The 23,837-nt window shown below is 39.1% G+C and overlaps 1 protein-coding gene across 1 annotated transcript in view; it reads left to right on the top strand.

Annotated features, from left to right (window-relative positions):
• Positions 1 to 6: 6 nt before the first annotated feature.
• LOC149916335 (uncharacterized) overlaps positions 7 to 23,837 on the top strand; it is a 50,522-nt gene continuing 26,691 nt past the window's right edge. Inside the window, exons 1-5 of the mRNA XM_090147849.1 lie at positions 7 to 190; positions 977 to 1,159; positions 2,642 to 2,845; positions 10,966 to 12,586; positions 15,447 to 15,591. Coding sequence (XP_090003975.1) covers positions 1,114 to 1,159; positions 2,642 to 2,845; positions 10,966 to 11,393 — 678 coding nt within the window. The 5' untranslated portion in view covers positions 7 to 190; positions 977 to 1,113 and the 3' untranslated portion in view covers positions 11,394 to 12,586; positions 15,447 to 15,591. The remainder of the gene's footprint in view (positions 191 to 976; positions 1,160 to 2,641; positions 2,846 to 10,965; positions 12,587 to 15,446; positions 15,592 to 23,837) is intronic.

Below are 23,837 nucleotides of genomic sequence, written 5' to 3'. Positions count from 1 at the left end.
GTGAGGGCGGAGCTCGAGGACGGCCGTCTTCTTCGCTATTGGCGGAGAGAGCCGTCAGTGCGGGGCGGAGGGCGGGGCCTCGCGGCTAGCGGGGCCGCGTTGAACGCCGCGGTAGGGCGGGGGAACGGAGCGAGGGGGCGGCGGCGGTCGAGGGAAAGCGAGCCGCCGGCTGCGAGGAGAGCGGCGCGAGGTAGGGAGCGGCGCGGGGGCCGTCCTCACCTGTCACCGGGCGCTCCGCCCTCCCTCCTCGCGGCCCCCGGGCTCCGGCCGCGGGCGCGGTCCCTCGCGGTAGCGGCCGGGCTGGGGCTGTGCTTTCGTCTAAGGGGACCCTCGTCCGGCTGCCCTCAGGTAGGTGGGAGGGGGGCGGAGAGGGCAGACCCCGGGAAGGCCGCCTCTGGGCGCGAGGGCTCCCCGCCGCCGTCGCTGCGGCAGGCGGCACCCCGGAGTGGCGCTGCGCGAGGGGGGGAGCGGCTGGGGGCTGCGGCTGGGGGCCGCCTCCGTGCGCGGGGCGGGGGGAGTTGCGAGGGCAGAGCCGCGCGACTTCTTATTCGTATAGCCGCGCTTCTTTTCACAGCAACGTGAATAGCTGTAAAACACATAATTCTACCTAAATTAAGTTGTTTAAATTGGAGATAAACAGATGTCTTAGACCTGCTTCTCTTATAAGAAATCTCCCTGTAAGTATGTCGGCACGCGTGTTGTACCCTGATGAGCATTTTGATCCTGGAACCCTTTTATAGATGAAGTTGATGTATTTCTTCAAGTTCTCATAGAGCAAATTTAAAGTGGCATGGATCCAATGGAAGGTACAACCAGTTCTTTGGATATAAACGCGTTAAACACCAGAAAGATTGTTTATTCCTCTCATGTCTTGCATGTTTTAAATCAAAGCTGAATGTCTTCTCCTTTACTTGTTAGTGTTTTGCTATACTTCGTGATGCTCAGGGGCTGTTTGACATCTTCTTCTTATTCGCAGCTTCCTTTGATGGGGAGAAGCATGCCATCAATCTTCCTTCTGTAAACAGTGCATCGTTTGTCCTACGTTTCTTGGAGAAACTCTGCCACAGTCTTCAATGCGATAATCTTTTCAGTAGCCAGCCTTTCAGCCCCTACATGGGGTGTGCACATAGTCCCACGGAGTACGATAGGAACAAACCAGGTACTATCAAACAGCTGTTGTTTACAAGTACTGATATTTTTGATAAGTGTGGTTACTTTATGAAATTTAACATTTTAATCTGCTTTGCTATAACTTTAATTGATTGAAATGAATACTCTTCAGTTCTTAGAGGATTCGTTCCAGAGCACAAGTGCTGTGGCAGGTTGGGATAGCTCATACCACATGTGCAGAAATCATTTTGTTCTGCTCACTCTTTCTTGTGGTCAAGTAGGAATTGTACCACTGGGTTACTAAAAGAACAGACTCAAAACTTCACATTTTGCCTGTTCAATTTATGTTTGAATCATAAAATAACCTTGGAGAAAGATGCTTACTGCCTTATAAGAAGGGGCTTGCTCTGAGAGATGATTCAGTTCAGCCTATCCTACAACATTAAATACTCTTTTCTTCCTTCTTTGTTCACCTTGCTCAGTGGCGGCTCCAAAATTTTAAATTCTGCAGCATACAGTCTAGTAGAGAAGGTGGGTTTTGCAGCTGGCTGCTTGTGACATTTTATGTGAGTTTTGGTACTCTGGGGGTATATAGAGTGAGAGGGAAATAACATGCTCAGGGTCTCCCATCAAATGGCTTGCAGTGCTGGTATTACGAGTCCTGGTCCAAGGGTTATCAGGAGCCATAGCTGAGAAAACTTTGACATCAATGCAGTTTCAGTCTTAGAGGTGCTGCTTTAGAAAATAAAGTATTGTGGTGGTTTTGGTATTTCGGTTTTTATTTGTTTTGTTTTGTTTTTTTCCAGTAGAGAAATTGTATTTGTTTCATTTCATCAAAAAAAAGTAATTTGCTTTAATACTTTTCAGGAAAGTAGCCTAAATTTGGAAATTTGGATGATGATAGTATAAACTAAGCTGTTACTTCAGCTTTTGAAGTTTGTATTGAATGACCGATTCTATGTGAAATGGATTTGTTACCTGGTGAATGACTTGATGTATGTTTTTGCTTTTGTACTTTCATGATAAGCCTTAAACCACTTTGCACAGTTTCCAGGTAAGTACTGTTCTTTTGTTTAGCACTGAAAGTCAAACTGTAGTGTGGAAATCATACATGCATGGTTGCTGAAGATAGCAGATACTGACCATTGTGCACAGACATTATTAACGCTGTGTGGGTGCTTCAGAATGGGCACCAATAGCAGGCGTATGCTATAGGGTTTGGTTTGTTGTATCGTCTCAAATCTGAGAAAAAATAGGGCAGCAAGGACAACTTTTAAGAATAGATTTTTGGTAGTTTAGAGCATGTACTGGTAGTTCTTGCTTTGCTGGGACTATTGCGTGAGTAGAGATGCAGGTTGTGATAGCTTTGTGCGTTAGCAGGGTTCGGAAAGGCTTTAGAGGTCAGATGGGAGTGAATTTGGGACTTAAGAAACAATGCAGTTCTAGCACGTGAAACATGTCTCTATTCTGTGTGCACTAGGTGTGAAGAAAGCAGAAATATTCTGTATAAATATGGCTTGTTCTTTTTCAGTGTGTGTTTATGTCAACAAGCATGGAAATTCTGGGCCTCACCTGGATAAGAAAAAGGTTCAGGAGCTTCCAGATCACTTTGGACCAGGACCTGTCAACGTGGTACTTCAACAAGCTGTACAAGCTTGTGTGGATTGTGCCTATCAATCCAAAACAGTCTTTGGATTTCTGAAATCTGGCCATCATGGAGGGGAAATGATAACTGGTATGTGAAGGTGTTTCTAATTTTTTTGTTTCTTCACTTGTTTGTGAACCTAGGGTAGGGAGAAAGAACGGAAGTAACCTGCAGTGAGATTCTATCACTTTTGTAACTCCTTAAGCATAGTCAAGAATGTATGTTTGTGAACTACTTTATTAAGATAGTCCTGGTGGAGTATACTTTATATCACTGGGAGTCCAGGATTTTCTGAACAGTTCTTAAGTCAGAGTCTAGCGATAGCAAAGTTGAATTACATGTACACTGTACAGTTAGGTTGTTGGTAATAAGCAGAGCTTGTGCATCTCAACAGCTGCAGCTATACAAGCTATACATTTGTCAAGTAAGCTCAGTATGAGTGGAGTATCAGCTTTATTAATTCAAGTCATTCTCATAATCTTATCCATACATAATGTTTGTGTTCTTAATACCTTAACCAAGTGAGTGAAAAGTTTCCAGCTAATCTGTTTAGCTTCCAGGCAAGTGATTCCACATGTTAAATTTGCTGCTTTCTCCTTTCTCCCATTCCCTGGTCTCTTAGGTCAGTGTTCGTTCTCTTATGTCCTCTATTAAGGAATAGGTTTAGTTCTGCTACATATTAATGCCATGCCTACAGATAAATTATCCTTACATCTCAAACTGAATAGCTGCTGCTTGACATTTTTTTTTTCCTTCTAGGCTAGGAAGTCTCTGTATGGCAGTTAGCACATCAATTCATAATTCTATCACTGGCAGTAAAAAGACTTGGTGTTACTTTAATCTCCTTACATTAACACCAGGTGTGAAAGATGATTAGTGGAATACAGGTTTAATTAAATCCTTGTAAAAGATGTTGCTATCTAACAGTGTCTGTAACATAGCACCCTGACCTGCATATAGCAGAATTTCAGTAGTCCTTGCTTATGTGTCTGCACAAGTTTGTTCAAAAGATAGATGCTTCTTTTCTACTTTGTAAGAGAAGTTTACTGGAACTGTGTAAGTATGGGTTTGAAACTTGTATTACTTTATTTTTTGCAAAACATATGAAATTTTATTATATTATTAATATAATAACATAGTTGTGCCTTGTTGTGCCTCATTCCAACAAGTCATTTTTTTTGGAACAAAATACACTGAGATGTGCTTTGCCAGTATTCTGATTGTTATTGTTCTAGAAGAAGGACTAAATTGTAGGCCAGTGGTGAATGTGGGCAATGATGGAATAGTTGAAAGTAATTATTTTAGAAAGCAGATGTAAAAAAAAAAAAAAAAAAAAAAAAGAAATCTATCTAGTTCTGATATGTTTTCATTGAAAAATCCTATAGGAACAGGAATTACTATTGTAATTACTGCTAGATTCAAAGAAGTCAGCTCAGTAGTCCTAAGCTCAAGAAGCCTGTGGGCTGCTCCTGAAGCAGAGTGCTGGAGCTCTCTCAGGTGTTACAGAGCCACAAGGCCCTTGTGGGTTTCCTGTGTTTTTTAGCTCTTGTCTTCTCATCATCTTGTTGGATAGGTTGCTGAGAGGCTCACTGAGTGATAAGTCAAATCGTAAGTCATTTTATAAAAAATTTTTGAGGGATATATTTTGAGAAGAACAAAATGTGGCTAAGGTTAATGTAACGCATTAAAACTCTTTGAAAGGGTAGATAACAGCAGGACAAGGGGAAATGGTTTTAAGCTGAAGGAGGGAAGATTTAAGTTGGATGTCAGGGGGAAGTTCTTTACAGAGAGAGTGGTGAGGTGCTGGAACAGGCTGCTCAGAGAGGCTGTGGATGCCCCGTCGCTAGAGGTGTTCAAGGCCAGATTGGATGGGGCCCTGGGCAGCCTGGTCTAGCACTGAATGTGGAGGTTGGTGGCCCTGCATTGGCAGGGGGTTGGAGATTCATGATCCTTGAGGTCCCTTCCAACCCTGGCCATTCTGTGATTCTGTGAAAACCAACTGTGCAGTTGAATAGGAAGGTAGGGTGTAGACAGTAGAATTAAATGAGAAATTGCAGAATGAAATTGTGAGAATATTTTCTTGTAGAGTTTTTGTTTGAAACTTGTTTTTTTTTTTTTTTGTATAGTTGGTTTTTCTTTAAGACTGGCAAGAAAAACAATTGTCTGCATCAGAGATTAAGGAAAGAAATCTAAATCTTTTGTGATGAACTTTCATGGCAAGTATTGTATTTGCTATAGTAGAAAACTGCATGCTGGGACTTGGATGAAATAATCTTGCTACAATATGTGTGAATAATTAGTGGGTTCTTTTGGTTCAGCTGCCAGAGAAAATAATTGTTTTGAATGGAGTTGAATTTAGGATTTTTTCTTACTCAAAACAAAAGCACAAACCATTTTAATTTTGCTTGATGCATAAGGTTTCAATTCAAGCAAATGTAACCAAAGGGAAATTAAAGGCTTGATTAGCAAGCCCACTCATGGTGGTGGTGTCAGCCCCTTTTTTCTGCTTCTAGCTCTGAGTCTGTGTCATTTTGTGGGATGAAACAGACTGAGGTTCAGATAAACCTTCTCAAGCAGAGAATTCAATCAGTCTCTTGGGTGATTTTCTTCACTATCAGACAGACACGTTTGTCTGATAGTTTAGTGCTCAGCCTTTCTCCTGGCTTGAGCTTGCTGTTTGAAACATACCTACACAATGAAAAGTAAAGAAATGAGAATGACTCTTCATCCCAAGGGCTGGGGTTGCACAAACAAGCTCCATTCCCTGTTTATTTGTCATTTGAGGTTGAGGTTGTTGCACCTCAGAAGTGCTCCTTTTTATTTTCAGCCCTAGCATTTATCTTGGAAGTAAGAAGCTTATGTTGTTCCCAGGCAGAGCAGAGAGTTGAGCCTGTAGATCTGGATCCCACTCCTTTGCTTGGAGTTCCTATGGTTGCCCTCAGATGTTTGGAGTACAAGGGAGCTGTGTTTGCACTGAATCCTGTTTTCTTTTTTTTGTGGATTTTTCTCATGGTGTGACTTGGGGCATTCAGATGGCCTCAGATGTTTCTTGCTTTATCCTCCTGACAACTCTAAGATAATATTATTCTTTTCAGTGCTTCTTTTCAAAATGAGAAATTAAGATGTGGAGAACAAGTAATTTCCCTAGGGCCATGTAAGACTACCTGTGAGGCTATTATGAAGTTATCTGAATGTTTGCTGCAGCTGATAGTGCTACCTTGAAGTAGAGATCAGGCTGTGCTGGGTCTCACAGCCCATTTGCTCTCCAGAACTGGTTGAGCTCCTAGCAGAAATATGCCTCCCGAGACCTTTTCCCCAAACAGGAGGTAGAGAGCCTTGTGTCTGAGCCACATGTGAATCATTAGGTTTTCATTCAAACATTGGAGTCTGGAAAAAATGTGAATGGGCCATGGAAACCCGTGGGTCCAGGATTTATCCCTGTGGTACTGACTCTTAAACTCTAGGCACCTGCACTGATCACCACACAATGAAAGCAAACGAGAGGTAGTGTGTTATTGTTGATGCTAGCTCGTGTACTTGCATTAACCCTAATCATAGGCTCACTTAACAGTATAAGTCAGTCACGCTTCTGATTTCCTAAGGAAGCATAAAATATGCTAGGGCTGGGGCGTTTTCTTTGTTTTTGCATGTAATATCTGTCTTCTTCTGTAACGCAATATGGGTATGCTTCTTATTTCAGACTTGTGAATAAAGGCTTTCTTGTAATTTTTGTGGGTTGTTGTTTTTTTTGTTTTTTTTTTTTTGAAAATGCATCTGCCACTAACCAAATGTGATCCTTTAAAGCTCTGCTTACCATTTGGAAACTCAAAAACAGAAAGCTGCCTGAGAAGACAAATTGATGCATAAACCTGGTGTTCACACTGATTCTTTCCAACCCTAAGCATAATTTACAAGTTTGTTCCTGTTGTAGTGTCTTTCTAATTAGAAATAACCAAAGGATTCAGATAACGTAATTGTAATTATTTACCTATGTAGTGGTGGCATTTGCAACAGTAAGTTTTTTCGGAATCTCACCAAGTATCACAAAAAGGGAAAATTATCATTAACTACTACTACTATAGTACTACTATCATTCTAAATATTTAGGGAGCAAGGAAGGAAGTTAATAAGTTAAAGATGTTGGCCCATGTTCAGCCTCTTTGTAATCACTCATTCAAGTCCATTCTTGTGGTATCTCTGCCGCCTAGATTTTTTAGAATTAAGTTGGAGTTTCATCACTGTAGCGTTGACAGCAGGATGGATTTCTCTAATGGTAAAATATCAAATGACAAGATGAGTTTCTGTAGTCAAAATTTCAGTGGTGATGCATGCCAGCAACGTTTTGTTGCAACGTTCTTAAAAGAAGAAATCTTTTACAGCGTGCAAGTTCTTTAAGATATGGTGATGCATTGTGGTTTAACCCAGCAGATCACTGAGCGTCACGTGGCTGTTCATTCACTGCCCCCATCTCAGTGAGATGGAGAGGAGAAATGAGGGAAAAAATGAGAGAGAGAAAAAGAAAAGCATAATAATTATGGCATGTATATCTACATATACACACACATACTTGTAATCTAGATTTATAACAACGGATGCGCAAGCAATTGCTCATCTCCTCTTGAGGTCTTGAAACAGTAAACGTTCGGTGCAGAAAGTCTATACCAAATTAACTTGAAAAACTGATGCTTTCCAGCTTCAGGTGAGACAATTATTCATTGATCTTTTGTACATTTCAAGTGAGAAGACTGATATTTGTAGATAAAATTGATATGGCTTACTGGGCTCTGTTAGTGGCTCTTAGATGTAGTAAATTTGATGTTGTTAATGATCTTCTGCATATGGAAGTTCTACTTCTGCTGAATTTACCTGTCATTAACAGCTTGCTGCATTGTGAAATCATTAAATAGCAGCCTTTAACATATTTAACTCTGGTTTTTGAAAAGCTGAACTTCCTAATTGGGACTCATACATGTATGAACCCTTGGTGTCTGGTGCTGACTTGAGAATGAAACTTCAGTTATTACTTACAGGGCCTGCCTTACAGCATAAGATCACATGGCAGTGCCTTCTGCTTTCGGTATTTTACCAGTGCTGTGGTACAACTGGGTCTGGTTAATACCTGTTCAGATACAAGACAGAGTAAGGAAAATGTGTTTATTATTTCAGATCAGCCCTTTTTTACAAGGCATCGATTGGTTACTTGGTGGTGAATGTTGGGTTCTATTGCAGATGTGATGCCATCCATGCAGTAATGGATGGAAATACATTAAAGGAGCAGCATAACAATTTATTTCACAGGGCAAAGGTCAAGAGAGTGCTGATTCCATATTACAAATCTAACAAAAGTGAAGTGGCAGAAGCATTCTTTGAAGGCTTAAGCAGATGAGGGATGTTCAGTTTTCTGTTACAAAACCTAAATCAGAGAGCATTGAAATCTGTTGAATTTTGGAATAGTTGAGAGTAAGAATGTGAATTCTGTTTGTAACAGAAAAAAACTTGTTCTCATTCCATCCCTCTACTACTCGCATCTGCTCCACATGTCGAAGTAGGAAAAGAGTTATTTGTTGCTCCGTTAATTGCAAAACTGTATTTGTCAGACACCAATTCTGAATCAGCTCTCATACCTGTTACCGTGCTTTCAATAACAAGACTGCAGTTGGGGTTGGTTTGTAGGGAGGCTAGATGAATTGAAAGGGAGTGGATTGGGATAGTATAGCTGCTGGACAGAAACACCTATTTTAAAAGATGATCATCCTATGAAGTATGCCAGTTTTCCCACCTTGTGTATGTGACCTGAGGAGCTATGTTAAGATAAGCTTAAGATAATGGCAGGACAAGGGGAAATGGCTTTAAGTTGAGGGAGGGAGGATTTAGGTTGAGTATCAGGGGAAGTTCTTTACAGAGTGAATGGTGAGGTGCTGGAACAGGCTGCCCAGAGAGGCTGTGGACACCCCTCTTCCTGGAGGTGTTCAAGGCCAGTTGGATGAGGTCCTGGGCAGCCTGGTCTAATATTTAATAGGGAGGTTGGTGGCCCTGCATATGGTGGAGGGGTTGGAGCTTCATGATCTTTGAGGGTCCCTTCCAACCCAAGCCATTCTATGATTTTCTGATTCTAAGCTCAAATGCTAGTGTCTTGGGAATCAAAGCAGAGTTTCTCTTTGCCATCCCTATTTACAGTTGCTTAACTAGGATCTGTAGTATCAGAAAGAAACCTGGGATATAATTGGAGTAAATGCAATTAAATTCTTCTGTAAAATAGTCAATTTAAAACCCTTTATGTCTTGAGCGATCATGGAAAGAGTGACATAAAATGATTATTTAACGGATGTATTTGGGATCTCTGCTTGATTACTATAAAAAGATTCCTTCATAAGACATTGTATGGAGTTGGCTGATATTTGCTGAAATACTCCTGTTGAAACTTTCTGGTGTGGAATATTGCTTCCAGTATTTCATCATACCTTTAAAAACTTATGAAGTTTCAATCTACAAGTTTTGGACTCCTTCATAGTGCTTTTCTGTAGCCATTTGAAGTATTACTTCTGCCTTTCAGTCTTGCACTGAGACTTCATTTGGTGGTCTCATTCTCTACTGATCTAATTTTCTCATTTGTTTCCTTTAATATTATAGTGCTTATCATTGATTGTGTCTGTTAGTATCTCTGAAATTCTATAGAAAGATGGCTATTGCTTTCCTTTTAGCAAGTTGCTGCAGCTACTTCAAGCCGACAAATAAAAGTTTGCTTTCTCCAAAAACCTCAGTAGCCACTGCTTTGCTTTTTTGATACAGATCAAACTAGAAAGTTTATCATTATTGTCTTGAGGATTGTGTACTTGAAAGAGAAGGGCTTGTGGACTTAAAAGCTTCTTTATGCCACAAGTGTTGTGTTTAATAGAAGATGTTATGGTGGATTGCATGTCTTGCTTTACTGAATTCACTAAGTAGGGAACCGGTTCTCTGGGTGTCTTTGTTCCACTTTGGGATAATGTTGCCTGAAGATCATAACTGTGAAATACACCTCAAGTTCTTCACTAAACTCCAGTTTTATACAGACTTCAGGAGAGAGAACGTAATTGCTAATAGAACAAGTTAAACGTGCTTAAAAAGCTCTCTGTGTGTTTTTTGTTGCTGTGGTTTGTTTGTTTGTGGAAAATACTCTTCCTTTATTTAATTCTGGAATTTTCCCAAGAAATTATTGGAAGTTGTCATATAAGAAGAGTAATAAAGAGCATATTCTAGGAACTTGTTTCACAGATTGTACCAGTTACCCCTAAGAATATGCTGCTCCACTAGCATATGTTTTATAACTTTCATAGAGTAATTTTCAAGATGGTAATGTGGAGTTTACACTTCTGTGAACCTGTTAGCTATATTTTCCAGCTCGTAACTCTCTTGCCAAAGCAGCATTTGTTTCATGCAGATTTTTGCATCAGGCTTCCAACTTCTTCCTCAGGCTAGATGTTGGCCTAGTGCAAGTGGAGCTGAGAACATACAATGATGAGAGAATGGAGTGGTGTTCCCACTGATGTTTAACGACTCGTAGTTGCAGCATTGTGATCAGACTGTATTGTGTTAGTGTGCATGTGAGTCTAGGATTTACAGCCTTCTGCAGCTCTGCATGTAGTCTCTTCAGTTTTTTGTGATGGCTATTGTCTCCGAACATATGGAGATCTACAGATGATAATTGTCCTCTTGCGTATGAAGTTAGAGACTCCCTCTACTGTGTAGAACAAATTAAACATTTGCTAGTTAACATGAGAGGGTTTTTTATGTTAAAAAATTCTTTTTATATTTATAAAAAATAGAAACATAATGCACTCCTAAACAAATTCTCAGAAGATAACCATTAAGAAAGATAATGAAAATGCTTGACTGAGATTGCATATGTGTTAATGCTAATATCAGACAATGAAAGAAAAATCAAACCTTATGTCCACATCCTGCTCATAATATTTAACGTATACAGCTGAGATGATTTATGGAAGACTGTCTCAAACTTGTCTATTAGACATTTTACTGGAAATTTTTTAATGTAGTAAAGGACCAGTGATTACTTGAGAATGACTATTCTTCAGTAAGTCTTGTCTCACAGGAGACTTGTTAACAGGCTTGGAGCTTGTTATTATCTTCAAGAGAACATAGCAAGGAATTAAATAACAAAGCTACAAAGCCCATCGTTTTGAACAGATTGATGCTTTTGTGTTCTGTAGCAGAAACGTTACGTATAGAAGAAAACAGCACTTCCAAAGAGCATCGCTTTTCTGAGGACTCTATGGATTCTGCACTTAATTCAGTAAATCTGTCAAGCCCAGCCCGTCGAAATTCCACTGAATATCGTACTTCGGGGAGTGCAGCATATTACAGGAATTCCTTTCAGCCAGTGACTGCTACCTCAAATTCAGCCCCGATCCTGCGCCGGCTGTCATTGAGCTCTGCTGGGATCAGCAGTTACTATGAAGTCAGTAGGAATCGAATACAGAGGAGGATTGAAGGTATGCCTGAACTTTCCAAAGTATGTAACAGCTTTTATGAACATGCAAAGTCCGTGAGTTATGAACAAAGAAGTTCTTTGCCACAGAAAATACGTTACATATGGAGTGAGATGTTGTGCTGTTGCCAAGCACATCAGGCTTGCTAATGTAACTTCAAATGCAGAACTTAAGTGTGCTAGAACTAATACCATGGTACAAGCCAGAGGAGTCTTGTCTGCTGCTCTTTCCTCTCACTGCTGTCGTGGACCCTGCAACAGGCTGGATTGGACAGTGCTGGTTAAACACAGCTTGTTTCCTGAGCATTTTATCAATTATTTCTGTATTGCTGATATACAGATATAGGGTTTTTTCCTGTTCCTCTGCACAGTTGAATTTCCATTTTGCCACTTTCCCAGATACTGGCATCTTGGGACCTGGGAACCAAACACAAGTCAAACTAATCCCTCTAGGTATGTCATAATGCTGGTTTTTATGTTGCTGTAATTATCTGCAGTTGTATAGAGTATTTAAGACAAATGGAACTGTTTGGTACATGAAAGAAAATAAAACATCCTTTATTTTAATATATGACAAAGAATGAATAATAAAAGCCTATTGTTAAGAATGTCATATGTAAAATGAAATGTGTTAGTCCTGTACAGACTAGTGATACTTCTTCTTTTCACAATATTCTTACGCTGAAAGCTGCAAGTTCCACAACTGGACCAGATCTGAATTCACTTAAAAGGGAACCTTCAAGAATATTGAATAAAGGGGGTGGTGATGGTTTACCAAAGCAAATGGTGATGTGGCAAGTTCTGTGATTGACTTATGGTTCCAGTCTGCACAGATACAAAGCTCCAAGGCCAAAATTTTGCTAGAAGAAGTGAAGTCAATCACATTCTCTTCTCATGAATACTATTTACATTTTGTAAAAACAATTGAGAAGCAAAAACATCTGTGAACTGATCGGTGAACTGTCACCCGGGCATAACAACATTCACACAGTATTACATAATCTTGTATACACCTAAAATACATTGGGAATTTCCCTCAAGAAGCATTGATCAGTTTTTATCTTTCTGCCATTCAACAAGACCTGGACAGGGTGGAAAGGGAGAGAAGAAACCTTATGAGGTTCAACAAGGGCAAGTGCAGAGTCCTACATCTGGGGAAGAGTAACTGCATGTATCAGTACAGGTTAGGGTCTGACTTGCTGGAAAGAAGCACTGCAGAGAAAGGCCTGGGTGTCCCTGTAGGCAGCAGGGTGACCACAAACCAGCAATGTGGCCTTGTGGTCAAGAAGGCCAATGGTATCCTGGGATGCATTAAAAAGAATGTGGCCAGCAGGTTGAGTGAGGTGATCTCCCCTCTCTTCTCTACCTTGGGGAGGCCACATCTGGAGTGCTGTGTCCAGTTCTGGGCTCCTCACTTCAAGAAATACAGAACTTCTGGAGAGAGCCCAGTGGAGGGCCACAGAGATGATGAGGGGCCTGGAGCATGTCCTGTATGAGGAAAGGCTGAGACCTGGGGCTGTTCAGCCTGAAGAAGAGAAGGCTGAGAGAGGATATTATCAATGCTTATAAATACCAAAAGGGTGGGAGTCAAGCAGATGGGGCCAGGCTCTTGCCTGTGGAGCCCAATGACAGAACAAGGAGCAGGGGACACAAACTGGAATAAATGACGTTCCATTTGAACACAAGGAAGAACTTCTTTACTGTGAGGGTGACAGTGCCCAGGAACAGACTGCCCAGAGAGGTGGTGGAGTCTCCTCTGGAGATATTCAAAACTCATCTGGACGTTTTCCTGTAACTTACTGTAGGGAACCAGCTTTGTTAGACTCAATGACTTGCAGGGATTCTTTCCAACCACTGCAGTTCCCCCTTGAGAAAATGTCTTTCTCCAATTTTTCAGTTTAAAAGGAAATTACATCCTAATTCAAAAAGTCTTGTTTATTTTTAGGAAGAGACAGATCTCTTGGTAAATAATGACAGAACAGTCTGTCTGAGCTTTCATAATACCTTTACTGAAGAACTGATTAGAATTTCTCCAACACATACATATGAGAGTTTACCTGATAAGAAACATCTAGAATGACCACAAATCCATTTCCTATCTTCTGAAAGCAAAGTATTATTTACTAACCAGCTAACTGCAGGAGAAGACTCTTAACAGAATAGAAATTTATGTTCTTAACATGCTCCTTTTTGAAGAAAATGGTAGAAAAGAAAGAAGTGAGGAATAGAGGATACTTAAACCAACCTGGATCCACTAGAAAACTTCAAAGTAGGGACAGTTACAAAAGCTCAGCTATTCCATTGAGGGAGTAAGCACAAAAAGAAAGACTGAAGCCTTTAGCTAGCAGTTTGTCAGAAAACAGTCTTAAATATGCGCAAGGGTGGAAAGAGACTTCCTATTTCCTTAAATGCAAGCAGATTGAAACAGTTTCTTTTGATTTCTGTATCTATGATTTTCATAAGCAGTTACAAGAACGGTGTTCTCAGATTGGATATTATGAGTAAATGCTTGTGTTGCATTTAAGGAAATAATAAACAGCAACTATTTCTCATCCAAGAAAAAGACAAACACGTAAACTGAATGAGCAGCTTATATACATATATCCCCTAGATATCTGCAGCACTCCCATGGTGTTGGCAGAAATGGCAGAGAATTTATAGAGATGCATACCTCCTCAAGCAGAAAGCAGAGGTTACTAAGGCACACTACCCCAGGTATCACCAATAGCAGTAGAAGCTTGTGCTTAGGCAACTCAAGTACACCTTTCACCCCCCACACGAATATTAAACATTACCATCATAGCATCCCCCCCCCCCTTTTTTTTTTCTTTCTTTCCTTTTAAATTGTCTTTATCTCAGGCCCACGAGATGCATGGAAATCACATTTGGATTTTCCAGTCATGAGTAAAAACAGATTTTTAGAAACATTTTTGTGCTGTTGTTTTTGTTTTTAAACTAAATAAAAAAGAAATTAATTCACAATTGTCTCCATTTATTATTGATATTTAAGTTTTGAATTGAAATCTGCTTTTTCCCATTCTGGGCATGCAAAGTAGTATAACACTGTCTTGTCCATGCAATTTAATATGTAAAGAGTAAACGTTTTGCCTGGTAAACTGGCCACAACTCACTGTATTTTTTGCTATCCAACAATTTGTCTACAGTAACTTCGAGTTTCCCATTCCAAGTCCTTCATATGATATCTCCTTTTTCTCCCAAGTAGTAATAAGGGTCAGAAATACTACTTTCATTTTTCAGAATTTTAGTAATAGTATTTAGTACTTAGATTGTTCCCTAGGGAAGGGATGATTGAACAGGAAACAGCACAACACCTGTATTTTATAGCCTTTGTTCCTTGGTTACTTTTTTGATTAAGATAACTATATACATACTATAATATGGAAGGGGGGTGAAGGGGGAGGAGGGAATTATTTTTCCCCAACCATGTATTTTTGTAAATGCTGTAACATTTTTGCTCTTTCACGTTTTCCCTCCTGCCCTCAGACTCATTTTTGCTGACAACCCTGTGCTCTCAAAGCCATGTTCTAGGCTAATATTATAACAGGGAAGCTCTCTATAGGTGCCAGTTGCTTCTCTTTTCTTATCATCAATTTTTAGTTAGTTTTAGCATCATAATAGAGAAGAATTATTTTCCTGACTTGCCACCAACCACTTCTCACTTCTGACACTCTACCAAACTGATGGATGTTCTACATAAAGCAACACTTTCCTTCTTCCCTTTTGATTTAGTAGATTTTTTTTTATTTGAATGTTTGTTTCAGTCTACATATTGAAATAGGTTTTACTGGGCACCTTTACTTCTCAAACTTTCTGCATTCAGGTTTGTAAAGAAAGGCAGACTTTTCTTCTCCAAGATCAGACAGACAGCACATTCTTTGGCCAACAAATTCTTGTTTCTTAACAATACTGACATTTTGCTCTGCCAAGCATTTAAAACTGCATTCCTTTTAGAGACCTTCTCTTCGTTACAGTCTATATGTAACTGTGATACATATTTTCTCTGTATTTGGGAAAACCTAATAACAGATACAATTTACCACCAAAAATATTTGCAGTCGTGACTTCATCATAGACTTTTTCCTACTTTTCCAGTACTTGTTTGATACTTTCTTTTTCTAGTAAGCAAAAATTCTAAGCCCTTGTCCTCCAGTAACTGTCTTTCATTTTCTGATACATTCAAAGATAACCTTTGGAGGCATGCCTTTTTCTGGGAAGCCAAGTTCTAACAGCAGAAAAAAATTTCAAAGGCTGTATGGAGAGCATCAACTACAATGGCAATAATATCACTGACCTTGCTAGAAGGAAGAAATTGGAACCTTCTAATGTGGTAAGAACATAACTTTATCATCATCTAAACTTCTGCTTCTCCTTCTAAGGAAAGTTTGTGAGTGTGTGTGACAGATGTTCTGAAATCATATAATATATAAAACAAAGTTTGTCACATGCCTAAAGATTTCATTATACATACTTTTATGATTTTTTGTTTGTTTGTTTGTTTGTTTGTTTTTAATATCTGGGAACCTGTTTCTGCTGGGATTTAAGTTTCAGCTTTACAGAATTAGCCTTCAGCATCAGATGAATGCTTTTTAAAAGAAAACCAGTAGATCAGTATATACATTTTTGCTTTCATCTTATAGTAACCCAAAACTAGGATGGACAATATTTATTGTTAAATCAATTGCAGTGTGTCAAGGATCTAAATCCTGTTATCTTCCATCCCCACAGAGCAAGTTGCGTGGGTGTGCAAAATCATTAGAAAGGGAAGGCTCAGAGCCATTTTATGGGAGCTCCGTAAAGCATCAAGATACTAAACTTTGAAACTGTTATTTAGCTTATTAACATTACAGGGATTATTAACATTACATTCTATTTTTTTCTCTCCAAAGCATTCATAGTTGCTTTCATGTTTAAACTTGTGTCTTTCTGTAAGGGTTGATCAGGAAATCACTTTAATTTCTGTATTTTTAAGAATCTAGGCGTTCCTAAAATAGTTGGTGGATTACATGAGCAATGTGGGTAGGAAATAAATGTATTATTACCCTGAATTTGAGATAGGTCTGTTCAAGGCTTTCTTCTGTACAGTACTGCAGCCTTCACAAAGCCCTGCTCACAGTATGTATAGTTTGATTACTGCTTTTTTTCTTTATGTATTTTGCATAGTACATAACAGTAATGAAGAATAAGATAGAAGATAAACATGTACAGTAGAAATAAAGTGCAATGATTCTTCTTGGACAGATGTGCAACTTCTGAGATGTCTGTAGGACAAATTCCAGCTTTTGAAAAGCATAGCACAGCTAACAGTTCTGTAGAGTGTCTATAAACTCCTCTTTCTGGTTTATTTGGATGTGAATTTTCTGTTTGCTTGTTTTGTTTGTTAGTTGATTACATTCTGTTGCCTGTGACATTAAAGCAAAGTCTACATATGTAGATTTGGTAGTGTTAGAGGTTTACCACTAAACTGTGGCATGCTAGTTTAATCTGATGATTCACTTCTGAGAATATAAAAACAGAAGTGAACTTTGCTTTCAGATGAATTATTTAAATTTCTTCCGCTCTTCAAAAACAGAATCAGTTTCACTTATGAAATCAACATGGATGTTTATGTTTCTTACAAAAAAACTTTTATTCTTCTAGTTTTGAACCTGATTTAGCATGAAAAATACTAAGCTGAAACTACTATTTTTGTTAACCACGTTTATGTTAATGGCACTTAAGCAATCCAACCAGGATCAAAGCTCCATTGTAGGAACTGTGCAGATGCATAGCAGTAGACATATCCTGCCCCAAAGAAAAAGCAAAAATAAGTAACGTAATGAAATGGAACACAAAGTAATTGGTAAAGTTATAAGAAGCATCATAGGGGGAAAAAAAAAATAGATGGACAAAGAATAAAAAAGAGGTTTGAGACAAAAATAAAAATGTTCTTACTGTCAGATTTCAGAAGTTGTACAAGGAAAAGGAGTAAAAAATTAAATTTATACAACGAGGATGTCCAGAAAATCTAAGAAGTTAATCTTGATTTTACATTGAACAAAAATAGAATGAATAAAAATCCTTAGGTCTCACAAATACGTATGTTATGATCATAAATGCACCATTAAGAGTCTTTCAACATCTTCTTAAGCAATTTATTCATTTTATCTTTAGAGGGTAACAATGTGGAGCAAAAAAGTTTTGCAGTCCTCTGTGATAGAACAAGTGGCAGCAAACCTTTGAGGAGAATGAGTAAGATGGATGGCCTTAAACAGTTTTTGCTTTTATTAATGGAGCCTGATTTGTTTTCACAGAAATGAGGCAAATAATAAACATACACAAAAAGGAGAGTAGGAGATAGAAGGACAACAAGAAAAAAAAAATGGAGTGTCAAATTTTCTCCCAAATGGACTTGCAAGAGTTGACAGTGACTTACTAGAGCATTAATTTCTTCTTTACAGCTTTATTCAGGTCTAAGACAGAAAAAAAGAACATGCACACGAGTCTTCCAATCCATATTTTCTATGTTATTTAAAGTAATAAGGTTATGTATGGTACTTTATGTTGGTTTCATTTACTTTTACAGGTACTAAAATCTAACAAGTTTCTCAAAACCTGTAACAGAAAAATGCTGAGAAGAATCAAATTTATTGCTCTCTCTCTTCACATACATTGGGCTTATGATCCTCCCACTTCAGTGGCTGCTCTTCCATGTATTACTGAGTGCAATCATGTACAAATATAAGATAAACATTTTCTTTAAAGTATTTATAGTATGTTGCGCTCAAATAAATATTTGAGAAAAATAAAGAAATAACCTGACAGCTATTAATCAGAGTTTTATTGCCTTTAATATATGATCCATCCTGATACAGCAATTATTGTTGTTTTAGTAAATGCATTACCTCACTTTTACAGGTTTATTTTCAGCCAGTATATATATCCTTTTGCTCAACACAACAGAGAACTTTCCAATAGCCAAAAAACATTCTGCCTTTAAATTAAATTAATCTTCTTGGAAATATTACTCTTCCAACTCTCCTGTTCTGTATGTCAGCTACTGCTCAAAGCTGTCTACTGTTCCTCCTGTTAACCATACAGTTATTAAAACTTGGTATATGAATACCTTTTCATCATATTTATCCACAATAAATGAACGAGACTTCTCCCCATAGAATCTTTCTATGAAACTTTCCATCCCTCTGTCTTTCTGCTAAATCTCAAATAATCTGAACTGCAGTTCATTTAGATATTAGACCTCAGGTTCAGATAACATCCTTGAGGTAATAAAATGTTATTGTCTGACAGATCTAAAGTGATATTTTTCCTGTAGAAAATGCCATGGGGCACTTACACTGAAACTGAGAAGTGTTTTTCCTTCTCTTGCTGAGTGAGGGTTTAAATAGGAAATGCATATACACAGAGCAAAATTTGGAAGGTAACATTTCCCATCAGGTCTTTTCAGTATTACAGATACTAAACTGTACAATCAACGTAAGTGAAAGCAGATACCCGTGAGATGCTTGTCAGCATGATCAAGATGAGACATGAATGCTGTCTTCAAAGGGCAGCATGGTGACTTAGAATATTTTGAATATTAAAATATATTTTCTTCTTATAAAGTCAATTTTGTCTCTGTTTCTCCTTACGTATTTACTTTTGGCTAATGACTTAAAGCAATGAATGCAGCTACATGAATAGGTATTTAGATTTTTGAGTACCAGAGAACTTAGAAATAGACATGCTTGTATTCTGTTTTATGTGTTTTACTTGTAATCTGTTTTTGCTTCTCAGTACAATAGGCTCTCATACCAGTCAGAGCAAGAAAAAGATTTTTAAGACTTGCATGTGCTGATTAAGGTGATTGAATTTTTTCTACTATTATTTTCCTTTTAGTTTAGCAATAAAGAAATACATTAAAAAAATGCAGTAGGGGAAAGATCTGCCCATGGATTTGTTGTATTTGTGCATATCTAAATAGCAGTACAGGCATCTTGTCATCCCAAGGACACCATGGAGTATTCCTATAATATAAAGAGAGATGATGGGGATTTTCTAATAACTAAATTGGAAATCAGAAATGTTACTTTTTTTTTTTTTTCCCAATTTACCAGTTTGCAAGCAATGCCTCCTTTTCCATAAAGACAGCTCTTCAAGAAAGCCCATTTCTAACACTCACAGACCTGTGCAGAACACCGTTTTTCATAGATGACAGACAGTAACTTTACAATAACATCAGCCATTTCTTTCAACACTGTCACAAATACCATTCAACAACAAATAGCATTCAACTAGGCCTCAACTTCCTAATTTCATTGAAGCCTGTATACCTTTCATTCAGTGTTAACATTACTTGAAAAAAAGTGTTTGGACGTTACATTATATTATCCTCAGTTCATCGTGTTGTAGCAGATCTAATCTTTAATGAAAACGAGACATGTAGGAATCCTATTTGAACTTTTCTTTTATCTTCACTCTTATTTCAAAAAGAAAGTAGTTGATTAAGCACACCTAGTGACAAACCAACATGTGATTATCATCTATAATAAATGATACTCCTGCTTGCTAGTATAATTGTATTTGCTTTTCTTGTTGCCTTTGCTTGCTTCATCCACACCAGTAGATGTGTTGAGAAAACTGACTGGGAGAAAAGAGGTCATTCCGTGGTCCTGGTTACAAAGACAGCACAGACACAGCCCATGGTGACTGAAAAACAAGGAATAAAGAGGTTCAAGACTGTACTGCAAAAGTGTATTGCAACTGCAGGTTGCTTAAAGAAGTAGAAGCAAAGAGAATGTCCACAGGTTTGAAAAAGTGGCCTGCAACTACACAATATTCATTGTTTCAGAAAGGAGATTTAACGATGCAAAATCTTTGGCAAGAAAACAGTTGTTTTTAGGGATCAAATAGAGAGAGAAATAGTGCTGGGGACCTAGACTCCTTTTAGGACATAATACTTGTCTTGTCTCTACACATGAAAATATTTTAAATTACTAGCTGAGAGATCAGGGGTCCTGAACCATGGTATGTTCATTATTGTTGATTGCATGTACTGTGTCATATCACTTAAAAAATTAAAAACATTAATGGCACTGAAATTTCAAACTGGGTGCACGTACCACTGTGCATAACAACTGACAAGCTATTATCTACGTTGATGAAAACTCTTAGTGCTAGTGTTTTAGCTTCTCCAAAAGCAAGGAATAAACAATTTGAATGTAGGCTTTATCAGTATTTGTACTTGTAATAAAACCAGGAATATTCATAGAATCATAGAATCATAGAATTTTTTTTTGAGTTGGAAGGGACTCTTACAGACCATTGAGTCCAGTTCCCCAGTAATGAACAGGGACACCCACAGAGGTCAGAGACCTCAGAGGCCTGTCCAGCCTGACCATGAATATCTCCCCACTGCCATAATGTTGTCTTGCCCCAGACCTATACAAGACTACAAAGTGAGTCACCAGCTCTGGATTCCTACTTAGGAGGGGTTTGCCATCAAGATAGACAGCAAGTCTCCATGTAACCCTCTCCTCTAGGCATCAGCCCTGGGAAACATGCTGCCAAATATTCTTCAGAAAAGCATCTTAGAGAGGTTTCTGTGAGCAGATGGGGGACATTTGATGAAGCAAACGGATGCTGGGTAAGCAGTAATTCTCACTCAACGACCAGCCTGGGGGCTCCGTTCTTTCTTCATTTCCATTCTTTCTGATGGAAATGTCCTTGAAACTTAATTGAGTTTGCATGGAATTTTACACTTTTTGGATTTCTAATCTTTCTCATCATTAATCCTTAAATATGTGTTCCACAATACCACTAACCAATTATAGAAAAATAATTTACAATAATCATGTATCAAACTTTTTTAAAATTCTATTTGGAAGGTAGGAGACCTAATTACAGGCATGGGACTTTAATGGATGTGCTGAAAACTGAAACTCAATATCTACTTTTTCATTGCTCTTCAGCAACCTGAGCAAATAGATTACCTCCTGTGATAGGTTTCTGACAGTCCCTCTTAGTTTGACAGTTATTTTAGAGAGAGTCACTTTTGTATATAATGAAAGGAAAAGTTGCCAAGCATACGTCCATATTTTATGTTTCTTAAAACTTAAAAGCTAGAGGAAAGACTCCATTTTTAGTCATGCCATTTTAAATTCAGAGTATTTGTACTGTCCGCCAGGTTTACATCAATGACACAGAATGGCATCTAGCCCAAGGGCTGAGTTACATTTCTTGCACAGGAAGGGCAGCTTTTATAATTGAGTGTATCAGTTACTGCTTTGAACTTTTTTTGTGTTACTACATTCATGTGAAAATATGATGTGCATTTTCGCATCTTCTATGTATGCCAAAAGAATTAAAAGCAATTTCTATCGAAGTGTTTCCTTGAAATTGCAACATAAAAAATATATAAATATTAAAAACAATAAAACAAAACATTTTCTCCCAGAAATACCAGGACTCTTAGAAATACCTCACGTTTCATCTCAAGAATACTGCTTTCCACTCCTCAAGATCACACTGACTCCCATCACAATGGCCTTTTCTCCCACATACACCAGCTTTCTCCCAAATACACGACATTTTCTCCCACCTACACCCGTTTTCTCCCAAAGATGGGACATATTCTCCCAGAAATGCCAGCTTATTCTTTAAAAAACGGCCTTTTTTTCCCAAAATACCAGCTTTCTCACAAACACCTGTCAATTTCCAACCAAGTCTGCTACTATCTCCCAGAAACAGCCGGTTTCCGAGAAATACCTGACGTTTGCTCTCCCAACTACTACTTGACACTCCTCCAGAGGACATTGTCTCCCCTATTTACCACGTTTTCTCCCCAAGAGACCACTTGGCACACCAAAAAGACCACCGTTGCTCTCCAGTACAAGATCTTCTTTCCCACCGGTTCCCACTTTTCTCCCCCAGCTATGTCATTTCCTCCCAGAAATGCCACTTTTCCCTTGGAAATTTCACCTTCTCTTCCAAAAAGAGGAGATTTGCTCCCAGAAATACCCCTTCTCTTACAACTGCCACACGCTTTCTCCCCAAAAAGCCTCCATGACAATGCCAAATGGGACACTTGCAGCCAAGAAGAGGACACCTTCTCTCAGAAAGACCACTTTTCTCCCCAAGAGAGGAGATTTTCTCCCAATTGGATGACATTTGCTGTAAGAAAGACCTGTTTTCTTCCCTCAAGAGGACATTGTCTTTCCCACTGAGGACATTTTCTCCCAGAAGTGCCGCTACTCTGTGAAACACCTCCATTTCCTCCCAAATCTACTCCATGACACGCCTCAGGATGACACTTACTCCCCGATTTGGGGCATTTTCTCCCAGAAATACAACTTCTGTCCCAAAGGGATGGCCTTTTCCCTCTCTAGCATCTGTTTCCTCACCAATACCTGGCATTTTCTCCCAGAAACACCAGCTTTCTCACACATACATCACCTTCTCCCCCCCACATCAGATGTTCCCTCCCAGAAATATGGCATTTGATCACAGATATACTCTTTCCAGGGAATACCAGGTTTCATAAAAATAGCTCATAATTTCTCCATGAAGTTCGTTAGCAAGATGACACTTTCACCCTAAATAGGAGATTTTCTCTCAGAAATGCATGCTTCTCCCTCACAGAACGGCATCTTCTCCCCAAATTAGGACATTATCTCCCCGAAATACCACATTTCTCCAATCCAATGACATTATCTCTACGGAGAGTTTGCAGTTGCTGCCCGTTAAATCGCGGTTCTCCCCGAATACCACTTTCAGACTTCAACAGCGGTCTTGTCTTTCTCACTCGGATGCCGAGAAAGGGCGACTTCAGCCGGATGCCTTTCTCGGACGAGCGACTTCTGCGCACATCCCAAAGGAGCGGTTCTGACTTCTCCTTGTGTCCATGCATTCTGCACTACGCTTCTCTCTCATTCTTAACCCTTGATTCCTAGCGACATTTCGTTTTTCTCTGTTTTTCCGATGCTACACTTCAGCATTCTGTGACGAACAGAGTAGAAGGGAAAAGCCCCTCTAACAAGGCAGCTAGAAGTTCCAGGAGAGACACACGTTGTGCTTTCAGAGAGGACGTTACAGAAAGTGGAGAGCTGTGGATTTTTTCCTGCGGAGAAAAAAAACCCTGTTTTCAGGCAATGCAGTATTCTGAAATCGCACGTTCTCGGCATCACAATATCGCTATTCGCACTCGTTGGTCGACAGCGCCACTCTCTGTTAACCGCTTCGGAGAGTTTGCAGTTGCTGAACGTTAAATCGCGGTTCTCCCCGAATGCCGCTTTCTGCCTTCAGCAGCGGTCTCGTCTCTCTCGCATGCCGAGAAAGGGAGACTTCAGCCGGATGCTTTTCTTTAACGAGCAGCTTCTTCTGTGCACATCTCATAGGAGCGGTTCTGACTTCTTGTGTCCATGCATTCTGCACTACTCTTCCCTCTCATTCTTATGCCTTTCCTTTTATTCCTAGCGACATTTCGTTTTTCTGTGTTTATCAGATGCTACACTACAGCATTCTGTGAAGAAAAGAGTAGAAGGGAAAAGCCCCTCTAAAAAGGCAGCTAGAATATCCAGGAGTGCCATAATTTGTGCTTTC

Source organism: Phasianus colchicus, chromosome 11 (genome assembly GCF_987193195.1).
Source record: "Phasianus colchicus chromosome 11, bPhaCol1.hap1.1, whole genome shotgun sequence".
NCBI classification, from domain to species: domain Eukaryota; kingdom Metazoa; phylum Chordata; class Aves; order Galliformes; family Phasianidae; genus Phasianus; species Phasianus colchicus.
The sequence above is the reverse complement of the archived record's forward strand: the minus strand, read 5'-3'. Positions and strand labels throughout refer to the sequence as shown.